Below are 21,602 nucleotides of genomic sequence, written 5' to 3'. Positions count from 1 at the left end.
TCTATTGAGATAATCATGTGGTTTCTGTTAGTTTTGTTGTTGATATGATCAATTATGCTGATAGTTTTCCTAATATTGAACCAGCCCTGCATTCCTGATAAATCTGACCTGGTCATAGTATATTATTCTCATGATAAATTGCAGTAATCTTTTTGCTAATATTTTATTTAAAATTTTTGAGCCTATATTCATTAGGGAAATTGGTCTATAATTTTCTTTCTCTGTTTTAACTCTTCCTGGTTTAGGTATCAGCACCATATTTGTATCATAAAAAGAATCTGGGAAGACTCCTTCTTCACCTGTTTTCCCAAATAATTAATTAATTGTTCTTTAAATGTTTGATAGAATTTGCTTGTAAATCTATCCGGCCCTGGAGATTTTTTCCTAGGGAAGAGAAGGGAATTTTTATTCACTTGTGAAACCACACTGACATTTCAGAAATGTTTGCATCCTGATTTTGGTCTGGCCCTCCCTCCATGCTGTTTGGCCCTGCTTTTCTTCATCTCTCATCGATTTCCTTGCCTATTCCCTACAATTTCTATTATTCAACTCTCCTCTTCTTCTTGTTCTTAGTTCTCTTGCCCTTTTCATCTCAGCAAATTATCTCATTTCCTATTTTACTGACAAAATAACCATCAGGCACAGCTCTCCCATTTTTTGAGCTCCAGGCATGAACCTATTTCTTCTCGTCTTCTCCCTCCTTTGTACAGGCTGCTTCTCATGCCTGAAATGCTCTTCTTCCCTGCCTCCATCCTTTGGACCTGCTTGTTCCTTCCCTTCATACACACAACAAACTTACTATGTATTTTGTATGTATGTTTTATTTACTTCTCCATGATCACATATTCCCCCAGTAGAATATAAACCCCTTGAGGGCAGGACCTGTCTTGCTTTCGATTTTATATGACCAGAACCTTGCAGAGTGCCTAACACATCATAGGCCCTTGCTAATTTGATTGATTTTTTAAAAGAATTTTAGATCTGTAAATAATTGGAAAAACATCACTTGCTCATAAGTAAGCCAAGCTAATATAATAAAAATGACAATTCTACCTAAGCTAATTTACTTATTCAGTGCCATACCAATCAAACTACCAAAAACTTTAGGAGCTAGAAAAAAATAGTAACAAAATTCATCTGGAAGAACAAAAGGTCCAGAATATCAAGGGAACTAATGAAAAGAAATGCAGGGAAAGGTGGCCTAGCTGTTCCAGATCTTAAATTGTATTATAAAGCAGCAGTCATCAAAACTGACTAAGAAATACGATGGTGGATTAGTGGAATAGGTTAGGTACACAAGACACAGTAGTCAATGACTATAGTAATCTACTGCTTGATAAACCCAAAGACCCCAGCTTCTGGGATAAGAACTCATTATTTGACAAAAACTACTGGGAGAACTAGAAAAGAGTATGGCAGAAACTAGGCATAGACCAACATCTTACACCCTATACCAAAATAAAGTCAAAATGGGTACATGATTTAGATACAAAGTCTGGTACTATAAGCAAACTGGGAGAGCAAGGAATAGTTTACCCATCAGATTTATGGTGAATGGGAGAATTTATGACCAAACAAGAGATAGAGATCATTATGAAATGCAAAATGGATAACTTTAATTATATTAAATTGAAAATTTTTTGCACAAACAAAGCCAATGCAACCAAGATCAGGAGGGAAGCAGAAAACTGGGTAAGAATTTTTACAGCCAGTGTCTCTGAAAAAGGCCTCATTTCTAAAATATCTAAATAATCTAAAATTAGAGAACTAAGTCAATGTAAGAATACAAATCATTCCCCAGTTGATAAATAGTAAAAGGATATGAACAGGCAGTTTTCAGATGAAGAAATTAAAGCCATTTATAGTCATATGAAAAAAATGCTGTAAATCACTATTGATTAGAGAAATGCAAATCAAAACAACTTTGAGGTACCACATCACACCTATCAGACTAGCTAACATGACAAAACAGGAAAATGATAAATGTTGGAGAAGATGTGGGAAAACTGAAACACTAATGCATTGTTGGTGGAGTTGTGAAATGATCCAACCATTCTGGAGAGTAATTTGGAACTATGCCTAGAGGGCTATAAAAATGTGCATACCCTTTGACCCAGCAATACCACTGCTAGGGCTATATCCCAGAGAGATCATACAAATGGGAAAAGGACCCACATGTACAAAAATATTTATAGCAGCTCTTTCTGTGGTGGCAAAGAATTGGAAATTGGGGGGATGCCTATCGATTGGGTAATGGCTGAGTTAAGTTGTAGTATATGAAGGTAATGAAATACTATTGTTCCATAAGAAATGATGAGCAGGTAGATTTCAGAAAAACCTGGAAAGACTTACAGGAACTGATACTGAGTGAAGTGAGCAGAACCAGGAGAACATTGTACACAGCAACAGCCACATTCGGTGATGACTGACTCTGATAGACTTAGCTCTTCTCAGCGATGCGAGAATCTAAACATCTCCAAAACACTCGTGATGGAAAATGCTATCCACATCCAGAGAAAGAACTATGGAGTCTGAATGCAAATTGAAGCATACTATTTGCTTTTTTCCCCCTTATGTTTTGTTTTGTTTCTTCTTTCTTGTGCTTCTTCCTATTGTTTCTAATTCTTCTTTACAACATGGCTAATGTGAAAATATGTTTAATAGGAATATAGAGTCTATATCGTATTACATGCCATCTTGGGGAGGGGGCAGAAGGTGGAGGGGGAGAAAATTTAAAACTCAAAAGCTTATAGAAGTGAATGTTGAAAACTAAAAATTAATTAATTAATTAATTAATTAATTTAAAAAATAAAAAGAATCTTAGATTGGAAGGCCCAAAGAGATGTTGTGACTTGCCCAAGCTAACACAGTTAATGATGGGATCAGGACCAGAGCCCAGGTCTCTTGATTCCCAGTGAAGTAGTATTTTCACTGAACCATGTTACCTTCCTTCCTTTTAGTTCCAGACTTATGAAATAGGTTATCTGCAACCATTGCCATTTTCTCACCTACCCTCCTAAACTCCTGTAATCTGTGGTTCATCCCATCCGTTCTTATTTGCCAAGTCACATTGCCTTTTCTCTACCACCATTGTTCTAGGCAGCTTTTGTCTTTGGCAGCTTCACCCTTCTTGAGACTCTGTGTTCCTTCAGCTTCCATGATATGTAACATTGTAATACAACTTAAAATTTAATAACTGAATAGAAGAAGAGGGCCAAGCAAAATGGTAAAGGGGTTTGAGGAGGAAGAGAGTAGTTGGGGGTGGGGGCAGCAGAGGAAATTTTGCAGGGCTTAGAGAAGGGGTAAAGGAGGATCCCATGTCTATTCTGGATATTGAGAATGGTGTTTGTAAAGCTATGGATTTAGTTCAGGCTCCTGAACTATTGTAATAGCCTTTTAGTTGGTCTTCCTACCCCATACCTCTCTGCTCTCCAGTACATCCTCCACACAATCGCATAAATGATATCCCTGAAACACAGGGCTGACCTTGTCACTGCATTGCTCAAGACACTCAAATAGAACCTGTTACCTCAAGACCATACAGCCTCCTCTGGCATTTAAAGCCTTTTACAACCTGAACCCAGCACCCCTTTCTGGCTTTATCACATATCACTCCCCGTCATGCATTCTTCCTTTCAGCTTGACTGGTCTTCCTGCTTTTCCTTACTCACAACATATCATCTTCCACTACCACACTTCTCTTGCAATGCCGTAAGAGCTCACCTCCACCACTTAGAATCACAAACTTCCTTGAATGCTCAACTCAAAGGGCATGCCTTAAATAAGAGCTTTTCTGATCCTCCCACTCATAGGGCTTCATCTCCTCACAAAATTACTTTGTATTTTCTTTATGTCTTCTTGTGTGTGTGTGTATGTTTCCCCTTCAGTAGAATATAAGGTTCTTGAGGGAGGGACTATTTTACTTTTGTCTTTGTGTCCCTAGTGCCTGATACATAGTAGGTGCTTAATAAATGTTTTTTTATTGATCTACTTTGTAGGAGAGGGCTAGACAGGACTGAGGGGAGAACAGTTTAATTAGCCTTATAAATCATAGTGGGGAGGCAAGGCAGTGGGGTTAAGTGAGTTGCCCAGGGTCATATAGCTAGTAAGTGTCTGAGGCTGGATTTGAATTCAGGTTCTCCTGATTCTAGGTCCAGTGGTCTATCCACTGTCACCTAGCTGCTCCACAAATCATAGGATCTTAACAATGTTAGTTTGTTGTTGTTATTTTTAATGTTCTCTCTGTCTTTTAAAACCTAGGCCAAATTTCACTTTTTCCTTAAATCCTTCCTTCCTAGACCACCCCAACACAAAATAATTTCTCTTTTCTAAATTGCTGTGGCAGACACAGTTTGTTTTGCAATTCAGTTCCACTTTTATTAAGTACCCACCATGCATAAGACCCTGGTCTAGCCCTTAGAGATAAAAAGATGAAAAGCAACATGGTCCTTATCTTTAAGAAGTTCACAGGTTACTGTGCACAAAATGCAGGAGGTTGTGATCCCTCCATGTAGCCTGTAGACTCTTGCACATCAGCAAATATGTTCTGTAAATATTTGTTGATTTGATCCACCTGCTGTTTTCAGATGGCAGGATATTCTAACAAAAATGTGCGTCCATTATGGTAAATCATCTCATATACAAACGGGGAACTCATTTACATTACTGACCATTTTAAATGTTTGATAGATCAAAAAACACCTATGAATCTTATTTCTTTCAAGATGTAATTCAAATACCACCATCTGTACAAACTCTTTCCTGATTTTCCAAAGTGCTTGTGTCCTTCCTCTTTAGTTATCTTCCATTTAACTGCCTCTTATTTATTTTGTATAAACTATAGGTACACATTGTCTCCCATGATAGAATGTATAGAGCTTTACACGCCTTAGCAGGAAGGACTGGCTCCTTTTTATCTTTGTGTCACCAGGGCCTAGAATACAGTAAGCAAATAATAGACTTGTTGGTTGAGGAGTTGGTGTCTAATGATCCAGGGGAAGGGAAGAAGAGAGGTAGGGCAAACCACCAGCTAGCAAGCTGCCTGGAAACGGAATCTGAGCCAAGGAAGTACTGTCCTGGTGGACTCTTGAAGATGTACAAGATAAGCAGAAGCGGAGAGTTTGTGTATGTTCAATAGTGGCAGGACCTCCTGTGCCCCCCAACACGACATACACACGCACACACACGCACACACACGCACACACACACACACACACACACACACACACACACACACACACACACATCCCTGCATTACAGGTCATATGTTTGACTACTTTGTTTACAAATAAAATCTGTAGAATTCTTTAAAAATTGTCAGAAAAATGAAATTTTAACTAGAGTAGTATTTCTCTAAGAGTCTTGTAGTTTAATTCAAAAGACATCAGAAAAGTGTCAAAAGAATGAAGGAAATGATGACTATTAGAAACATCAGGCAGCAAGTCTAGTATTCAGGAAATCTCTCACGTGAAAAATAGAACAGATTCTCATTTTGGTCATGTAGAAGGGACCAGGCATAAGAAAACTGACTGTCTTTTGTTGTCTTTGGGAGTTCAGTATGATGAGGGCAAGTACTAAAAGGGGGAGCATTAGGGAAACTCTGCAAGATTTAAGTGTTCTCTAAGTAGAGATAAAATGCGTTAGGTTGTCAGCTATTACATGTTTCATTTTAGTTTATAAACTTTAGCTTAATTTTTACTCTGAAACTTCCTTAGCCAGCATAGTAAAGATCGAGATCCTTCAGACAGAGATTTATTCATGCAGTCATGTTAATATTAGTTAAGTTAGTCTAAGGTGATAACTTAGCAGCATGCCAAATAAGACCTCAGATTGTATGGAATAAACCTTAGGTGAACAAAGTACAAACATGACTGTGTTCTCTGTTCTTGTATAAAACTGAGACTTGGATTTTCAGCATTTTTCTTTCTGATGATATGCCCCAGCTATTACAGAATCTCTTGTCCAGCTCAATACAGTCTTCAGGAAATCAAGAAATAATATAAGTATCATGAAACCAAAAGGATCTTAATGAATAATAATTCATACTTACCTGTGTGATTTATAATTTACAAAGGGTTCCTCCAAACAACCTTGTCATGTAGCACAAGAATCATCATAACCATCCTCATTTTATGGATGAGAAAACCAAGGCGCAGAGAAGCAGAGTGATTTGCCCATAGTCCAGGCCTGGATTTGAGCTCCCAGGTCTCCCGACATCAAGTTCATTACTTTTTCTACTGTACTACCACATTGCCTAAAATTGTATTGGTGGCTGAAGGTATTAGGAAAGAAAATAATAAGAGACCAGGCTTTCCAAGTGACATCTTTGCTTAGCCAAAGTAAAAATTCATTTCAGGCTGTTAAATGAACTATTACTTAAAGGCAGCTCTGTTGATATAAGATAATAGTACTGCTTTGGAACCTTGATAAATATGCATTCAGTTTCTTAAGTTTGTTCCTGTTAACTTAATTTTTTGAAGTAAGTCAATAGATTCATTGGTCAGTGCCTTCTAATTGTATTTCTTTGCCTACAGCTCCTCAAAGAAATTTTGAAATTGCCTTCAAGATGTTTGATTTAAATGGAGATGGAGAAGTAGACATGGAGGAGTTTGAACAGGCAAGTCTTTCTGAAGAACCTCATTACTTAAGTGGTTATCAGTTACCAAGCACCTTTATCAATCAGTCAGTTCATAAGCATTTACTAAGTACCTGCTCATGGCAGGCACTTCTGCTAGGCAGTGGGGACGTGGCTACAAAAAAACACAACACTCTTTACTCTCCAAGGGCTTTCTTTCCAAAGGTGTACATCTATAATTAGGTGCAGAACATATACATAACATCTATAAATAGGCACAGAGTAAATACAAGGTAGTTAAGGAGGGAGGGGACTCAGCACTTGGGAGGCTTGGGAAGGGTTTATGTAGTAAGTGGTTCTTGAACTGCATCTTTAAAGAAGAGATGAATTCAGTGAAGCTGGGGTGAGTATGGAGGTACATTCCAGGCATGGCGCCTGGCTAGTGCAGTGGCATAGGGATGGTAGATGAAGTGGTATGTGTGAGGCACAGAGACGAAGTCAGCTAGGCTGGACCACAGGGTGAAGGAAGGAGAATAACATATAATAAAGCTGGAAAGATAGGTTGGAGCCACATTGTTTAGCTTTAAAAGCTAAGCAGAGAGGTTTACATTTTATTCTGGAGCTAATTGGAGTAGATTGAATAGGGAGTCATGGCTATGTCTGCACTTAGGGAAGATCATTTTGACACCATGTGGAAAGAGGATGGACTGAAGTGGAGAGAAACATGAGGCAGGAAGACCCCTTAGAAGGATGCTTTAATAGTCGAGGTCAGAGATAGAGAGGGCCTGGACTAAGGAAGTGTCTGTGGGAGTAGAGAAGAGGGCTGAGATGTAAGAGACGATGTGGAAAGAGAAGCAGTGAGATTTGGCAACTGATTGGTGTGATGGAGAGGCAAGTGAGGGATAACACAAAAATTATGAACCCAGGAGACTGGAAGAATGGTGATGCCTTCATTAGAAGCAAGGCAATTTGGAAGAAGGGTCATTTTGCGGGAAAAGATAAGGAGCTCTGTCTTAGACAAAGGACATCCAGGACATCCAGTTTGAATTGTTAAATAGATAGTTGATGATGGATTGAATCTCATTCTAAGCTCCCTTTGGATGTGTTTTGACCATGTACGCCATGTGGAAACAGTCCTCGTTCTTAACGTGCCAACTCTATGCAGTCACATATAATTTCTCCTGTTTTTCCTGATTTTTTTCACTCTGCTATGGGAGGCATTGAGGTGAGCATATTGCTGCTGACAAGTGTGAGGCTAGGCCCATATTTCTAGCGTTTCCCCTCCTTTCTCACCCCTTCCTTCTGTTACACCCAGGCTCACACAAAAAAGTTCACCTTCACTGTTGTCTTCATTTCTTAGTACTTCTTCCTTCTCTTAAGTGAACCCTCTGCCTCAAAGCTATAAAATGAAATTATTTTCTTAAAGGATTTCTGTAAGGGAAGGAAAACCTGACACTTTTCCTTGAACTGTTGTGGGTTCCCTCCTGTGGCAGATTTATATATGATGCTTCCTCAGAAATCCAGTAGAGATGATTATATTTTCACAGTTTGGTCCTGGAGCCCTAGGAACACTGCCGCTGTAACCTCCAGCAGTCAGGAGCAATTTCACATGGCCTTGGCAGCTGGGGCTGCTTTCCAGAGGCTCTTGTCTCTGCCCAGAGAGATTTCAAAGCAGGGGAAAAAGTAGGAAGAGCATTATGCAGAAGGAAGCGGTTTTTCTATTCCCAAAAATGTTTTGGGGTAAAGGAGATGAGTTATGGAAGTAGTTAAAGTAGAAAAGATACATAGCACAGATCAAGGCACCTAGACAGGTTTTCTGAGATCTGTAGTCCTGTAGCCCTTAGCAATTCTCTCCCTTCACTTTGCTTTCAGTTCAATTCTACAAACATTTAGTCAATCCATCAACTTAGACCCATTCATTCAATTAAAAATCTCCAGAGGAAAGAAAGAAAAATCTCTGTTGAAAAATCAGCCTGATTTCCCCAGTGCAGATGTACTCCTCATTGCTTTCTTACCTGACTGGGTTGGTTTTTCTTGTTCAGCTAATTCATGTGGGGGGGGGGGGGAACTCTATCAAAAACTAGAACCATAAGGGGAAAACACTAATTGCCAAATGATAAGAATCCTCCAGAGTCATAACACTGATTAAAGAGGAGGTCAATGTGCTTTCACTGAAAGATAAAGTAATTAGCACTTTGAATGTCAGGGCAGTAGGAGACAAAAGACTGAATTCAGAGTCAACAGAAGGCTCAAAGGAGTTATTAAATATTTGTCTCTGACAATCCTAATTGGAAACAATATGGCACAGATTTTAGACTGTTTTTCCTTTTATGATGTTTTGTTCTTCTAAATTATTTCCAAAGTTGCAAGTAACACCTTCCACAAAATAATTATAGAAATCTAAGATGTGCTTTTGAAGCTAGCAGTACTTTGTGCATTATTATTGATCATTCATCAAAGTAATTGACTATTGTACCAAACATATACCACTCAATGAAGAAAAATATTGGTTCATGGAAGACAACACATTGTTCATTCATTCACCATTTGTTAAACATTAAGCATTGGTGACGTGCAGTGGAGTTCTGAAAGAAATCCAAAGATAAATGTGATATTGTCCCTGCCTTCCAAAAGTTTATTCTCTACTGGGGGCAATAAGGTGTGTACACAGATGGAGATACACTTTAGTACTTCCAGAAATCTGTTGTTTCATTGGTACTGTCATTTCCTAAGTACTGTGGCCAAAAGATTTCTCACCTTGTGGACGAGGCTTGTCATGGCTGAACTTCTCAGAATTGGTCAGCAGTCCATTGGTGGGCCATACAGACATGTGCATACAGCAAAGCCTTTCCAACTTAGTAGGACCTTCCAGAGTTTATGTTCTACTGACTTAGCTTTTGAGTCTTCTCCATGCTGGGTAGGTGCCGAGGAGTCCAGCAAGAGTCATCTGTAACTGGGGAAATCTGGAAAGGCCTTATGGTGGAGCAGGAAGAGAAAGGAGACAGGGAAGAGCTACTTTCTGGCACTTCAGTGTTGACAGAATTGTTAAGGTCCCTCATCTCATTTCATCCTTTAAGCACAGGGAGGGAGTAAGCAAGCAGAGATGGATATGGGCAGCTCTGAGGATAGGGAATGTGAGATGTGTTGATTGATGGCAGTTTGTCCAATTGCAGGAGGGAGAAATAGTGTAAGAGAAAGTTAAGTTGGAGTCAAATAGTGAAAGTGGACCTCATGTCCTAGGCTAAGGAGATTGGACTGGACTTGTTAAGTAGTGGGTAGCCATTAAAGGTGATATGACCCAGTGTGGGAGAGTGGATCACATCGTGAGGTAAATAAGCCCATTATGGGAAGAATCAGTTAGAGGGGGAGAGGCTGGGTCCAAAGGGACCCATCAGGAGCCTAGTGTGATGGTCAAGGCAAGAGAAGCCATGGCTGGACCCAGTGTGATGCAGTGGGTTTGGTGAAGAGGCATAGAATAGGAACCTCAGCTACACTGAATTCTCCTCGTGGGATTGGGCAGTGCCATGAGAATTTGTGGTAAGGCTAGAAATAGAAGGCAGCTGAAGAGAATCCTCAGAAATCTCTTAGAGTGCCAACCTCTCAGCGGCTTGTGGGCCATAGCAGCCTTACCTTAGTCTTACTAGATCTTTTGAATTTAGGACTCATATACTGTCTCTTAAGGTGTTTGTTGACATGTTGAAACACTAGTGAAGTCCCTTCACTGTAAAAGGGAATACTGACTTCAGAGAAATACCTTTTTAATACCACGCTGAACAAGATGTAGCTCTAAATAAGACTATCTTTTACGCCAAGGAGATATGAAATAACAAGTGTGAAAGCTCGGGAGAAAAGAAAAACAGTGAATAAACATATAAAGTGCTTGTGTTTGAAGGCCTCTTATATTGGGCTATTGTTTCCCTTTGTTACTTTGTACCCATAGAATATATATTCATATAGAAGACTAATTAGATTTGAAAGTGCAATCAGATTTCAAGCATTAACCTCCTTTCATAAGGTATTATGGTTGGGGGGAGGTGGAAATGGCAGAATTATTGGCAAGGAATTATTGTGTAAAAAAAACCATATAAACAAAGAGTTTGGGTTTAGATTTTTAAGAATTTCAATCATCTTGACCTTTTTGTTTGATTTCCCAGTTAAATAACATGTTTTCTTCACTGATGTTGTATTATTTTTCCTAAGCATATGAAGAAATCTAAAAGAGAATCATCAGTATGAGTGAGGAAAATCATACATTTGTCATTAGGCACCTGCAAAGTTAATGTGGTATAAAGCAAAGTAACAGCTAGTATTAATCTTTTATCTTGTTTTTCCTAAATCTCTTTGATCACGTGGAGAGAACCAAAAGGTATTAATCATCTACTGTATGATTTACTGGGTGGAGTGAATCTGATTTTTGTCGGTGACAGCCATTTTCCCAACTCAGTTTTTAAGCTGATCACAAGACAATAAATTTGCTAAACGTTAGTTCACAGGAAGATGTGAAAATAAAGGAAACTTCATTGTGAGATATAATTGGTAATACATCCAGGGTCATATCAAATCAAAATTACCAGTTGTGTAAAGGAGAAAAAAAACCTGAATTTTGCTCCAAGGATGCTTTCTTCTGTCCTTGGGAATACTTGACCTTTAAGAAATGCAGGCGTTTTAGGCTGAGAGTAGATGAGAAAGAACCAAGTGATCCAATTCTAAGCTTCATCTTTTTTTTATGAAAACAATTAAAATGACGAAATTGTAACACTTTAAAGTGTCACCTAAATATTCCTCAAGTCAAAAATTATTATTACCTTATTAGTAATTGTATTAACATATTTATATAGTGCTTTTTGGGGCAGCTAGGTGGCCCAGTGAATAAAATGCCAGGACTAGAGTCAGGAAGATCTGAGTTCAAATCCAGCCTCAGGCACTTACCCTGTGTTACCCTGGACAAGTCACTTAACCTCTATTTGCCTCAGTTCCTGTCTAAAATAAGGGCACAGTGAAGAAGGAAATGGCAAACCACTCCAGTATCTTTGCCAAGAAAACCTCATGGACAAAGTCCATGGGGTTACATAGAGTTGGACATGACTGACCATCAACAACATTGTGCTTTCTTTATAGATTATAAAACATTTGATATCCATTATATCATTTGGCCCTAACAGTAGTCCTTTGAAATAGGTAGTACAGACATTATTATCTCCATTTTATAGGTGAGGAAATTGAGGTACAGAAGAGTTGAGCATTTTGTACCAGTAGTAAGTTTCAGATTCAGGATTTTAACCCAGGTCCTCTTCTCCAAGTCCAGTATTCTTTCTGCTGTATCACAGTTGTTGAAAGATAAAGATGTTGCAAAAAGGTTTCCCAATTCTGAGTCCAAACCCTAAGAAAATGAAGTCACAAATAAGCTAATATGAAGTTCTTTATAACCATAAATACTTCCTATGTGAAGTCATTACTGATCCTCCCAGTTGGTAGTCTTCTCTTTCTTTTCACATTATTTTATGCTGTGTTCCCTCAGTAGAATGTTAGCTCCTTGAGGACAAGCACTATTTTGTTTTTGTATCTTTGGCAACTAACATAAAGAAAACATAAATTCTACAAGGTAAAGGTCATGTTTAAAGGTTACAAAGCCCAAATAATTACCAAGTAATAGTTTTTATGGATAGGTTTTAATCCTAGACTGTCTTCCTCCGGCTACCAGTATCTCTTGTGCCAATCCTCTTTGTCATCCCTTATAAGCTTAGGGAATGGCAGCTAATTTTAGCAGCTTAAACTAAGCATTATGAGACAAATAAGTCTGTCATTTTAAAAAAATATCATTTTCTTCATCCAAATATAATTTTTTAAATTATTTAATCCACTGGTATGCATAATTGAGGGGTGATTATATTTGTTTTTTAAAAAATCACAGATTTTAATTAAAGTCCTGCAGTATGGCTGCAATAGGATTTAGCCTTATTTAGCATAGTGTGTAAGAAGGAATACCAGCTTTGGCGATGGAGACCTGGATTCAGGTCTTCATTCTGCCATTTACTCTCCATGTGACCTTCGGGAAATCACTTGTCTTCCTGAGCTTCATTTCCTTCATCTGAAAAATGAGGACTATAGGATTTAGAGTTGGAAGGGATCTTAAAGATTTGATTCTCTAATCGAACCTTAGGCTATCTAACTCACAGAGATTTTGTGAGGCTCTAATAACATATATATGTGTATGTATGTATGTATGTATGTATGTATGTATGTATGTGTATAAAACTTTGTAAACTGTGAAGTGCTATGTGAATGGGTTATAAGTAACTTTGATCCCTTTTGCTTGTTCCCCCCCAAAAAAAAAACCCAACCTGATGAATTGTTAATTTAGTGTAATTCAGTTCAGCAAGCATTTACTTAGCATTTTCTTTATGCTAGTTGCCAAAGATACAGAAACAAAATAGTGCTTGTCCTCAAGGAGCTAACATTCTACTGAGGGAACACAGCATAAAATAACGTGAAAAGGAAGAGAAGACTACCAACTGGGAGGATCAGTAATGACTTCACGTAGGAGGTGACAGATGAGCCGAGTCTTTAGTGAACCCAAGGATTCTGAGAAGCAGAGGGGAGGAGGGAGTGCTTTCCAGGCAGGGGGCTGACCTATGTGAAGGCATGGAGTTGGAAGAACAGCTGGTAGACCAATTTGGATGGAATGCATTGTGCATAAAAAGAAATAATATAAAATAAATATGGAAAGATTGAGTTGTAACCAGATTGTGGAGGGCTTTAAATGCTGCAAATTTAAATCAAATGAAATAATATATATAATAAGCACTTAGCACAGTGCCTGGCACATTGTAGGTGCTTAAAAAATACTTATTCTTTTCCCTTCTCCCTCAACTAAAAAGTTGGTTTTTTATCTCAGAGAAAAAAAGGAACCGTTAGAAAACTTAGGGGAGACATTTGTCTCCAGTCTTCCATTCCTGTCAGTCTAAACCCAAGTGATGTATTGAGACCTCTGTAGTATTAATTGTGGTCTTCCCACCACTAAAAACCTTTTATTACCCAGGTCAGTTAAGGGACTCCCATCATTATGGGTAGAAGGTTATTTTGGGTCTGTATGAAATATTGGTTAGAGTTTAAAAAAAAACCAACTCCTCCACAAATACATGGTTTCTACCTCTAAAGTTAAGTTAAAACAAAACATATCTTCCTCCTTTTTTAATGTCATTAAAAATCTTAGATATTGAAGTGGTGTTTTTCTGATTGGCATTGTAAAAACTTTCACCCAGGACAATGGCTGCAGTTCATGATCATTTTGACATTTTGCAATGCTAATTATTCTGAATGGCTATTTTCCTATAAATAGTACTGTGTTTAAAGCAATTGCAGGCTTTCCTCCTAAGAATAAAAAATTTTAAATCACCTTAATTACTTGCTTAGGTTAAAGATTAATTATTCCCAGTAGCTGTGTCCTCGCTCTAAGTGCTTGACTTAGAATCTCCCCTTCATGATTGAATTGGTTCCCTTTTCTCCTAGGAGAATTCTAAAGCACAAGCTTCATTTATCACTCCTAACAAATGTCCTAGTCTCCTGGAGATTTAAAGCATTTGGTTATAGCTGTTCTTTCCTCTATCAAAATTGGACAAGCCATGATTCCAAGAGTGAAAGGTTTATTGACATTTCTGAAATTCTTGAGATAAGACATTCCTTTGAGGATAATGGTTTCTCCCCTCCTTGTACATTGCTTGCCAAGAAACGTTAGGAACTTTAAAAGAATACTCCTTTCTGAAGAGAACTTCTCTAGCATCATCTCAATTATTTTCATTCTCATAAGGATTTGATGTTTCCCTTTCTGAACTCTCTTAGGTTCAGAGTATTATTCGCTCCCAGACCAGCATGGGCATGCGTCACAGAGATCGTTCTACCACTGGTAACACTCTCAAGCCTGGCTTGTGTTCAGCCCTAACAACCTATTTTTTCGGAGCTGATCTCAAAGGGAAGCTGACCATCAAGAACTTCCTAGAATTTCAGCGTAAACTTCAGCATGATGTCCTGAAGTTAGAGGTTAGTATCTGGTGGCCTTGGGGAAATTGTGACAGTATCCTTTAGATGTATACTAGGGCCTGCTGGACCACAAAGCTTTTGGGTGAGAGGGAACACATACTCAAATATGCCGTCTCTAAAAGCTAATTGGTTTGAAATCCATGAGTGATAAATCACCTAGCAATAGGTAGAAAATACCATGTTCCGGAAAATGCTCTGAAATGTGATTTTGAGAGTAAAGGGACAAGGAAAGGCCAAGGAATGGAAATTGTAGCTATTTTTACTAAATTATCAAGTTGATAGGCAAAACGGATTTAATCTGAGGGAGGTATTTGAAATGTCCTTAGTGTACATTTCTTTGTACTAAAACAGTGAAGGGAACGAGTAGGGGGGAGGTGCGCAGAGAATACATGAATCTTTTTGTACGTCAAGTCTACTTATGGCATAAAACAGAAGAGCACACAAAGACAGAAAAATCTACTGAGGACCAAGTGTCTCAGAGAGCTTTTCTGAGACTACTTTGGATCCCAGGAAATTGCTCAGAGAAAGGGAAGATGCCTTGACATTTCCCTTTCTGCTTAGATTTCATGGTGGCACGTTTAGCCACTGATCATCACTGGAGTGTAGGGTGATGAGCCCCCCATGGAACAGGGGCATCTGTGTGCATAGTTCCACTAGGATTACTCGATTCATTTCCTTAAGCATTGGGGAGTCATAACACCTCACTGTGTGGTACTTTGGTACTGAAGAAAATTGGGGGGAAAAAAAGACAATCCTGGTAGAGGAGTAGAAGTGTGGGTAATTGGTAGAACATGACCTGCCCCCCACCCCTGCCATGCCCAGCAGACTGTCTGGCACATAAGAGGTACTTAACAAATGCTTTTTGGTTGATTGATTGATTAACAATGCAAAAAATAATTACCATTTACTTTGGGATATATTTTTGTGCCTGATTGTGAAATGTGAATATGCTGTGATGTTCATGGGGTTCATTTGAAAATAATGAAGAAACATTATTAAGACATGGCTATAAGTGGAGCTGAAAGACTGTCATCTTCATCCCAACCTCTCTCATTTTAAGATTTCCCAAGTGTAAAAGGTCCCTTTGCCTTCTGTGATGTACTGAAAATAGGCAGTTCATTTAGTCTGTCTAATACAAGGAACTAGGCCTCTCCCACCACAAGGAAAGTACTTCCCTCCAAGTGTTTCCCTGCTGTGTGTGACACAATAAATGGTGAGGTGTGCAAGGAGAGGTTTTCAACAGAATTAAGGCAGAAATGGTTTTCCAGTAAAATTAAGGTTGATGAGAAAACCGTAGTAGCAGATTGTCTCATTGTATTTCTGGGCTTTGCTATAACTGTTGATGTTCTGTAGAGGACAAGTAGTGAAGCAAAATAGTATGATTGCTGTCACTTAATTTGAAATAAAAATTTGCTCTGTAGAGAAATCACATAGATGATGGAGTTCATTCAAGGGAGCTTTAAACACTAAGACTTTGGAGATTACCCATTTGGGAATATTTCTAAACTAATTAAAGGCTCAGTTTATCCATCAGAAATAATTTAATCTCATATTAGTACATTTATTTGCTCTAGTACTCAGAAAATTTATCTGTGAAGTTGAGGGTTTTTTTATGTTTGTATACCCCACAGTGAATTAGGCACTCAATAAGTATTTGTTTAATTGAATTGCATTGACTTTTATTGTATAAGTAGCTAGTTTGATATTGAATACAATTACAGTATGCTAAGTGCACTGTATAAGAAGGAATGTACAGAAAGATACCTCCTACATTTTTGGAGTAGCATGTGTATTTCAGGGATATTTTAGCAAGAGCCAGAAAAGGAGGGGCTAGATTTCACCAAGTTGTTTTCACAGAAGGATTGGCAAGTATGGAAATACAGGACAGATTCATTGTTGGCGAGGTTGAGCAACAAGATTTGACATCATGTGATAGTGTGTGGGATGAGGCCAGTGAGGAGTCAAGAATGACCCCAGGTTGCAAGCCTGACTTATTGAGAGCCTAGTGGTGCCTTGAACAGTAATAGGAAAGTTGGAGAAAGGGAAGGGTTGAAGGAGAAAAGAATATAGTTTTCTTTTGGACATTTTGAATTCGAGATGCTTATGAGACATCTGGTTTGAGGTATCCAAAAGCTGGTAATGAAGGGCTGCCACTCAAAAGAGAGCTAATAGCTGGATGTGTAGATCCGGGAGTCATTTGTATGTCAATTGTATTGAATCCATGAGAGCTGATGAGTTCACCAAATGAGGTGACATAGGGGAAAAAGAGAAGATGACCCAGGCCAGAGCCTTGGGGGACACCCTAGTTAGTGGGTTTAACATGGAAGAAGAACCATCTGAGGGGACTGAGAAGAGACTGAGTACAAAGGCCCAGAGACCAGAGATGGAAGGTCATGGAGGCATACATCAAGTAAGCTCTTACAGGAGGCCACTATGGTCAAATGTGTGCAGGGGAGTCGTGTGTAAAAAGACTGGAAAGAAAGGAATGGGCCAGCTTGTAAAGACCTTTAAATGACAAACAAAGGTGTTCATGCTTGCTCCTAGAAGTAAAAGGGAACCTTTGGAGTCTATTGAGTAGGACAGTCACAGGAGGAGAGCAAGAGGGCCACACAGGAAGATCTGCACTTTAGGATCATCACTTTGACAGTTCTGTGGAGGGTGGATTGAAAACTTGAGGCAAAAAGACCAGAGGTCCCAAACTAGGGTGGTCAGTCTCAGAGTGCTAAGAAGAGGCTATATAAGAGAAATGTTGCTAACCCTTCTGGCCCTGAAAGTCTGTGGTTCTATGAATCTTGGAACAGTGACTAGATGGTTAAAGTCTGAGAACACTTGGCTTTCACCCTGTGATGGAAAGGATGCCAGTCTAGAACTGGATGGAATGCCAGTGAGATAGAAAAATTGGATTTCTCATGCAAAAAAAGGTAATTTTTCAGAATTAAATTAAAAGATTCTTAAGTGAAAAGGAACTTGTCCTTTATAACATTTAGAGCCTCCAGTAAAGTGGTAGATATACAGTAGGCATTAAATAAATAAGTGTTGGATGAATAAATCAAAGATCTGAGACCATATGGACAAAATCATGGAACACTTGAAATTGAAGAAATTGAAATTGGAGTTCCCTGGCTGTTAAAACATCTGGAAAGAAATAGTAATTTCTTTAAAAGATAATCTTTCTTTTCAAAGTTTTAGCAATTTCTTCCCACATTGGGTGTGAAATATAATGTTATCATCATAGCCAGAAGGAAAATAGAAGTGTATAACCCTTAATAACTCTCTTGTGAGTCAGAAACTTCCATAATTCTTTCCTATTCCATACTAGTTTTGTTTCATTGGTTAATTATGTACTTTTATTCCATTTTGAAGTCTCATCTTTCTTCCCCTACCCTCCAAATATAATAACTTTGAGACTGAATATAGGTAGTGTGGCTTGGTGGAAAGAGTATTGAATTCAGACTCAGGCTGATAAATACCAGCTCCCATAACTTCTTAGTTCTGTGACCCCTTTGGCAGTGTTGGGTAAAGCCTATGGATCCTCAAAAGAATGTTTTTAAATGTATAAAATGAAATACATAAGATTACCAAGAAAACCAGTTATATTGAATATAGTTATAAAAAATATTTTTAAGTTGGCAGACCCCCACCCAGATTTTAACAGTTCCTGCCTTAATATCTCTGTCTCTTCCAGACATTAGGATTTGATAATTTTTTCAAAATCAGGTTACTTTTTCTGACTTTGTGAAAGAAGCTCGTTTTAGACTAATTCTCTGCATTTCAATGACAGGAAATCTCTAATGCCTTGACTGTTTTCCATGTCTGTTCTTCACAGTGGATAGAGCGCTGCACCTGAGTTCAAATCCCGCCTCAGACACTTAATAGCTCTGTGACTCTAGGCAAGTCACTTTGTTTCTGACTACCTCAGTTTCCTCCTTTGTAAAGTGGTGATAGTAATAACACCTGCCTCCCGGGATTGTTATGTGGATCAGATGAGATAATATTTGTAAAGCGCTTAGCACAGTGCCTGGCACATAGTTGGTGTCTAATAAATGCTTCTTCCATTTTCCCTTCCCAAACCTCTCCTGACCCTAAGTCTAGCAATCTACCCATTACACCATATAAATGTGAAATAGACTGCCACCTTGCTGGTAATATGCCTCCTTTGCTTAGATATATTGAGATGACTGTCCCAGGAATGCCTAGGCTATTTGAGAAGCTCAGCTAGATAATTTCAAATATTTCATCCACAAACAAGCTTTATGTTCCTGTATTTCATTTTCCCTCATAGCTTCTTTCTAAACTAGGGAAAGGACTTTAGCAAAGATTAGTCAGTGGTGGAGCCTGAGCTAGTGCTTCTAGCCCATTAACTTCCACTAAAAAAAGATTCATAAAGCAGCAGTCCAGTTTTGGAGATCGCTAGAGTTCTGGCATTCTGAGTGTTGAAATAACAACACATTTAGGATTATAGAACTTAAAGCTGGAAAGGATCTGAAACCTCATCTGGTCCAGCCTTGTTTATAGATTAGGAAACTGAGACCCAGAGAAGCTAAGTGACTTTCCTGAGGCACCACACATAGTAAGAAGTAGCGTAGCCAAGATGCAAGCTCATAACCTTTTACATAATAAAGCTGCTTTTCATGTCAGTTTCAAGAAGTTGTGATTCCCTTTTGACAATATTAGGTGCCCAGTAAGTGATCATTTATTGGAATGGAGTACTATCTAAGTTCTTGTCAAATTTGTTTGATTGAATTCTACTCTTTTTTTTAGATTGTTATTTTTAATTTTCAACATTCACTTTTATAAGATTTTGTATTTCCGATTTTTCCCTCTCCTTCCCCTTGCCCCTCCCCAAGACAGCATGCAATCTGATATAGACTATAAATATGTAATCATATTAAACATTTCCGTATTAGTCATGTTGAGAAAGAAGAATCAGAACAAAAGGGAAAAAGCCATGAGAAAGAAAAAACAAACAACAACAACAAAAAGAAGAAAATAGTATGCTTCAATCTGCACTCATACTCCATAATTATTTCTCTTGATGTGGACCACATTTTCCATCATGAGTCTTTTGGAGTTCTCTTAGATAACATTGCATTGCTGAAAAGAGTTCAGTCTATCTAAGTTGGTCATCATACAATGTTTCTGTTACTGTGTACAATGTTCTCTTGGTTCTGCTCACTTCACTTACCATCAGTTCGTGTAAGTCTTTCCAGGTTTTTCTGAAATCCACCTGCTCATCATTTCTTATGGAACAGTAGTATTCCATTACCTTCATATACCACAACTTACTCAGCCATTCCCCAATCGATGGGCATCCCCTCAATTTCCAATTCTTTGCCAGCACAAAAAGAGCTGCTATAAATATTTTTGTACACATGGGCCCTTTTCCCTTTCTTATGATCCCTTTGGGATACAGCTCTGGAAGTGATATTGCTGGATCAAAGGGTATGCACATTTGAATTGCCCTTTGGGCATAGTTCCAAATTGCTCTCCACAATGGTTCGATCAGTTCACAACCCCACCAGCAATGCATGAGTGTTCCAATTTCCCCACATCTTCTCTAACATTTATCATTTTCCTGTTTTGTCATGTTGGCCAATCCTATGGGTGTGATGTGGTACCCCAGAGTTGTTTTGATTTGCATTTCTCTAAGCAGTAGTGATTTAGAGCATTTTTATATGACTAGAGATAACTTTAATTTCTTCATCTGAAAACTGCCTGTTCATATTCTTTGATAATTTATCAATTGATAATCCTATAAATCCTATAAATTTGACTCAGTTCTCTGTACATTTTAGAAATGAGACCTTCATCAGAGACAATGACTGTAAAAATTGTTTCCCAGCTTTCTGCTTCCCTTCTAATTTTAGTTGCATTTGGCTTTGTTTGTGTAGAACCTTTTTAATTTAATGTTATCAAAGTCATCCATTTTGCATTTCATAATGCTCTCTCTCTCTTGTTTGGTCATGAATTCTGCCTTTCTCCACAGATCTGATGGGTAAACTATTCCTTGCTCTCCCTGAATTCCACCCTTCTGAAAGGAACTAGAAAAATGTGGATTTGATGGATCAATCTCAACATAAACAGTTTTTTAAAATAAAACTTGAAGTTTTTAAAAATTCAGTTAAAGGCTAGAAAAAATCATGGAGTGAAGTTTCTCAGAGGATTATGCCAGGCCTAATTCTAGTCAGTATATTTATTTCTCTCTTGGAGGCTGGAGTAAGGAAGGCATCAGTCAAAGGTGAAAGGTCCTGAAAGGTAAAATTGTGTTTTTATTTCCTAAGTGGGGGTAGAGCAAGAGGAGATGAGAAATTGTAGGAATGGCCATTTCAAAAAACATAACATTCTAGAAACAATTGGAAATCTGTTTATGCCAGAAGGAAGAGATACTTTTCAGGATGTGCACTCTGGGAACTGTGTAGTCATCCCAAAAAAGGGATTGAGGTTTCAGAGCCTAAGCTAATATGGTCAGAGTCAGGAACGTAACCATTTTTATAGGGATATGGGAGTCAGGCAACGGTAGCCACTCCCTAATGAGTAAGTAGTCAAGAGATGTGAGCATACAATTCCTAAAAGAAAAATTGCAAACTATTTCTAACCAAAAGATTGCTTCAAATCATAATTAATAGAAAAAAAAACTCTGAGGTTTTATCTCATTCCCAACAAGTTGACAAAGATAGTGATAGTCATAATTGGAGGGGCTAGAAAGACAAATATTAATAGGCTATCGGGGCAGCTGTGAACTGGTCTAACCATTCAGGAAAGAACTTTGGAATTCTGCTTTCAAAATAACTCGAACATTCATACCCTTTGATCCAGAGATCTAGCTAGGTATACACCCACAAGAAGGTCACCATATACCCGATAATATTTATAGCTGAACTTCCTGTGGGATCAAAGAACTTTTAACGAAATAGGCACCTATTAGTTGGGGAATGATTAAATAAATCGTGGGACATGAATGTAATGGAATCTTACTGCACTGTAGGAAATG

The 21,602-nt window shown here is 38.3% G+C and overlaps 1 protein-coding gene across 1 annotated transcript in view; it reads left to right on the top strand.

Annotated features, from left to right (window-relative positions):
- The window catches only part of MICU1 (mitochondrial calcium uptake 1), a 230,077-nt gene that overhangs the window by 127,179 nt on the left and 81,296 nt on the right, over positions 1-21,602 (top strand). The window contains 2 exon segments of the mRNA XM_078150834.1: positions 6,534-6,616; positions 14,414-14,611. Coding sequence (XP_078006960.1) covers positions 6,534-6,616; positions 14,414-14,611 — 281 coding nt within the window.

Source organism: Phascolarctos cinereus, unplaced genomic scaffold, assembly GCF_003287225.1.
Source record: "Phascolarctos cinereus isolate Bilbo 61053 unplaced genomic scaffold, phaCin_HiC Scaffold_3;HRSCAF=262, whole genome shotgun sequence".
Lineage (NCBI taxonomy): Eukaryota > Metazoa > Chordata > Mammalia > Diprotodontia > Phascolarctidae > Phascolarctos > Phascolarctos cinereus.
This window is presented reverse-complemented; position numbering and strand designations above follow the sequence as displayed.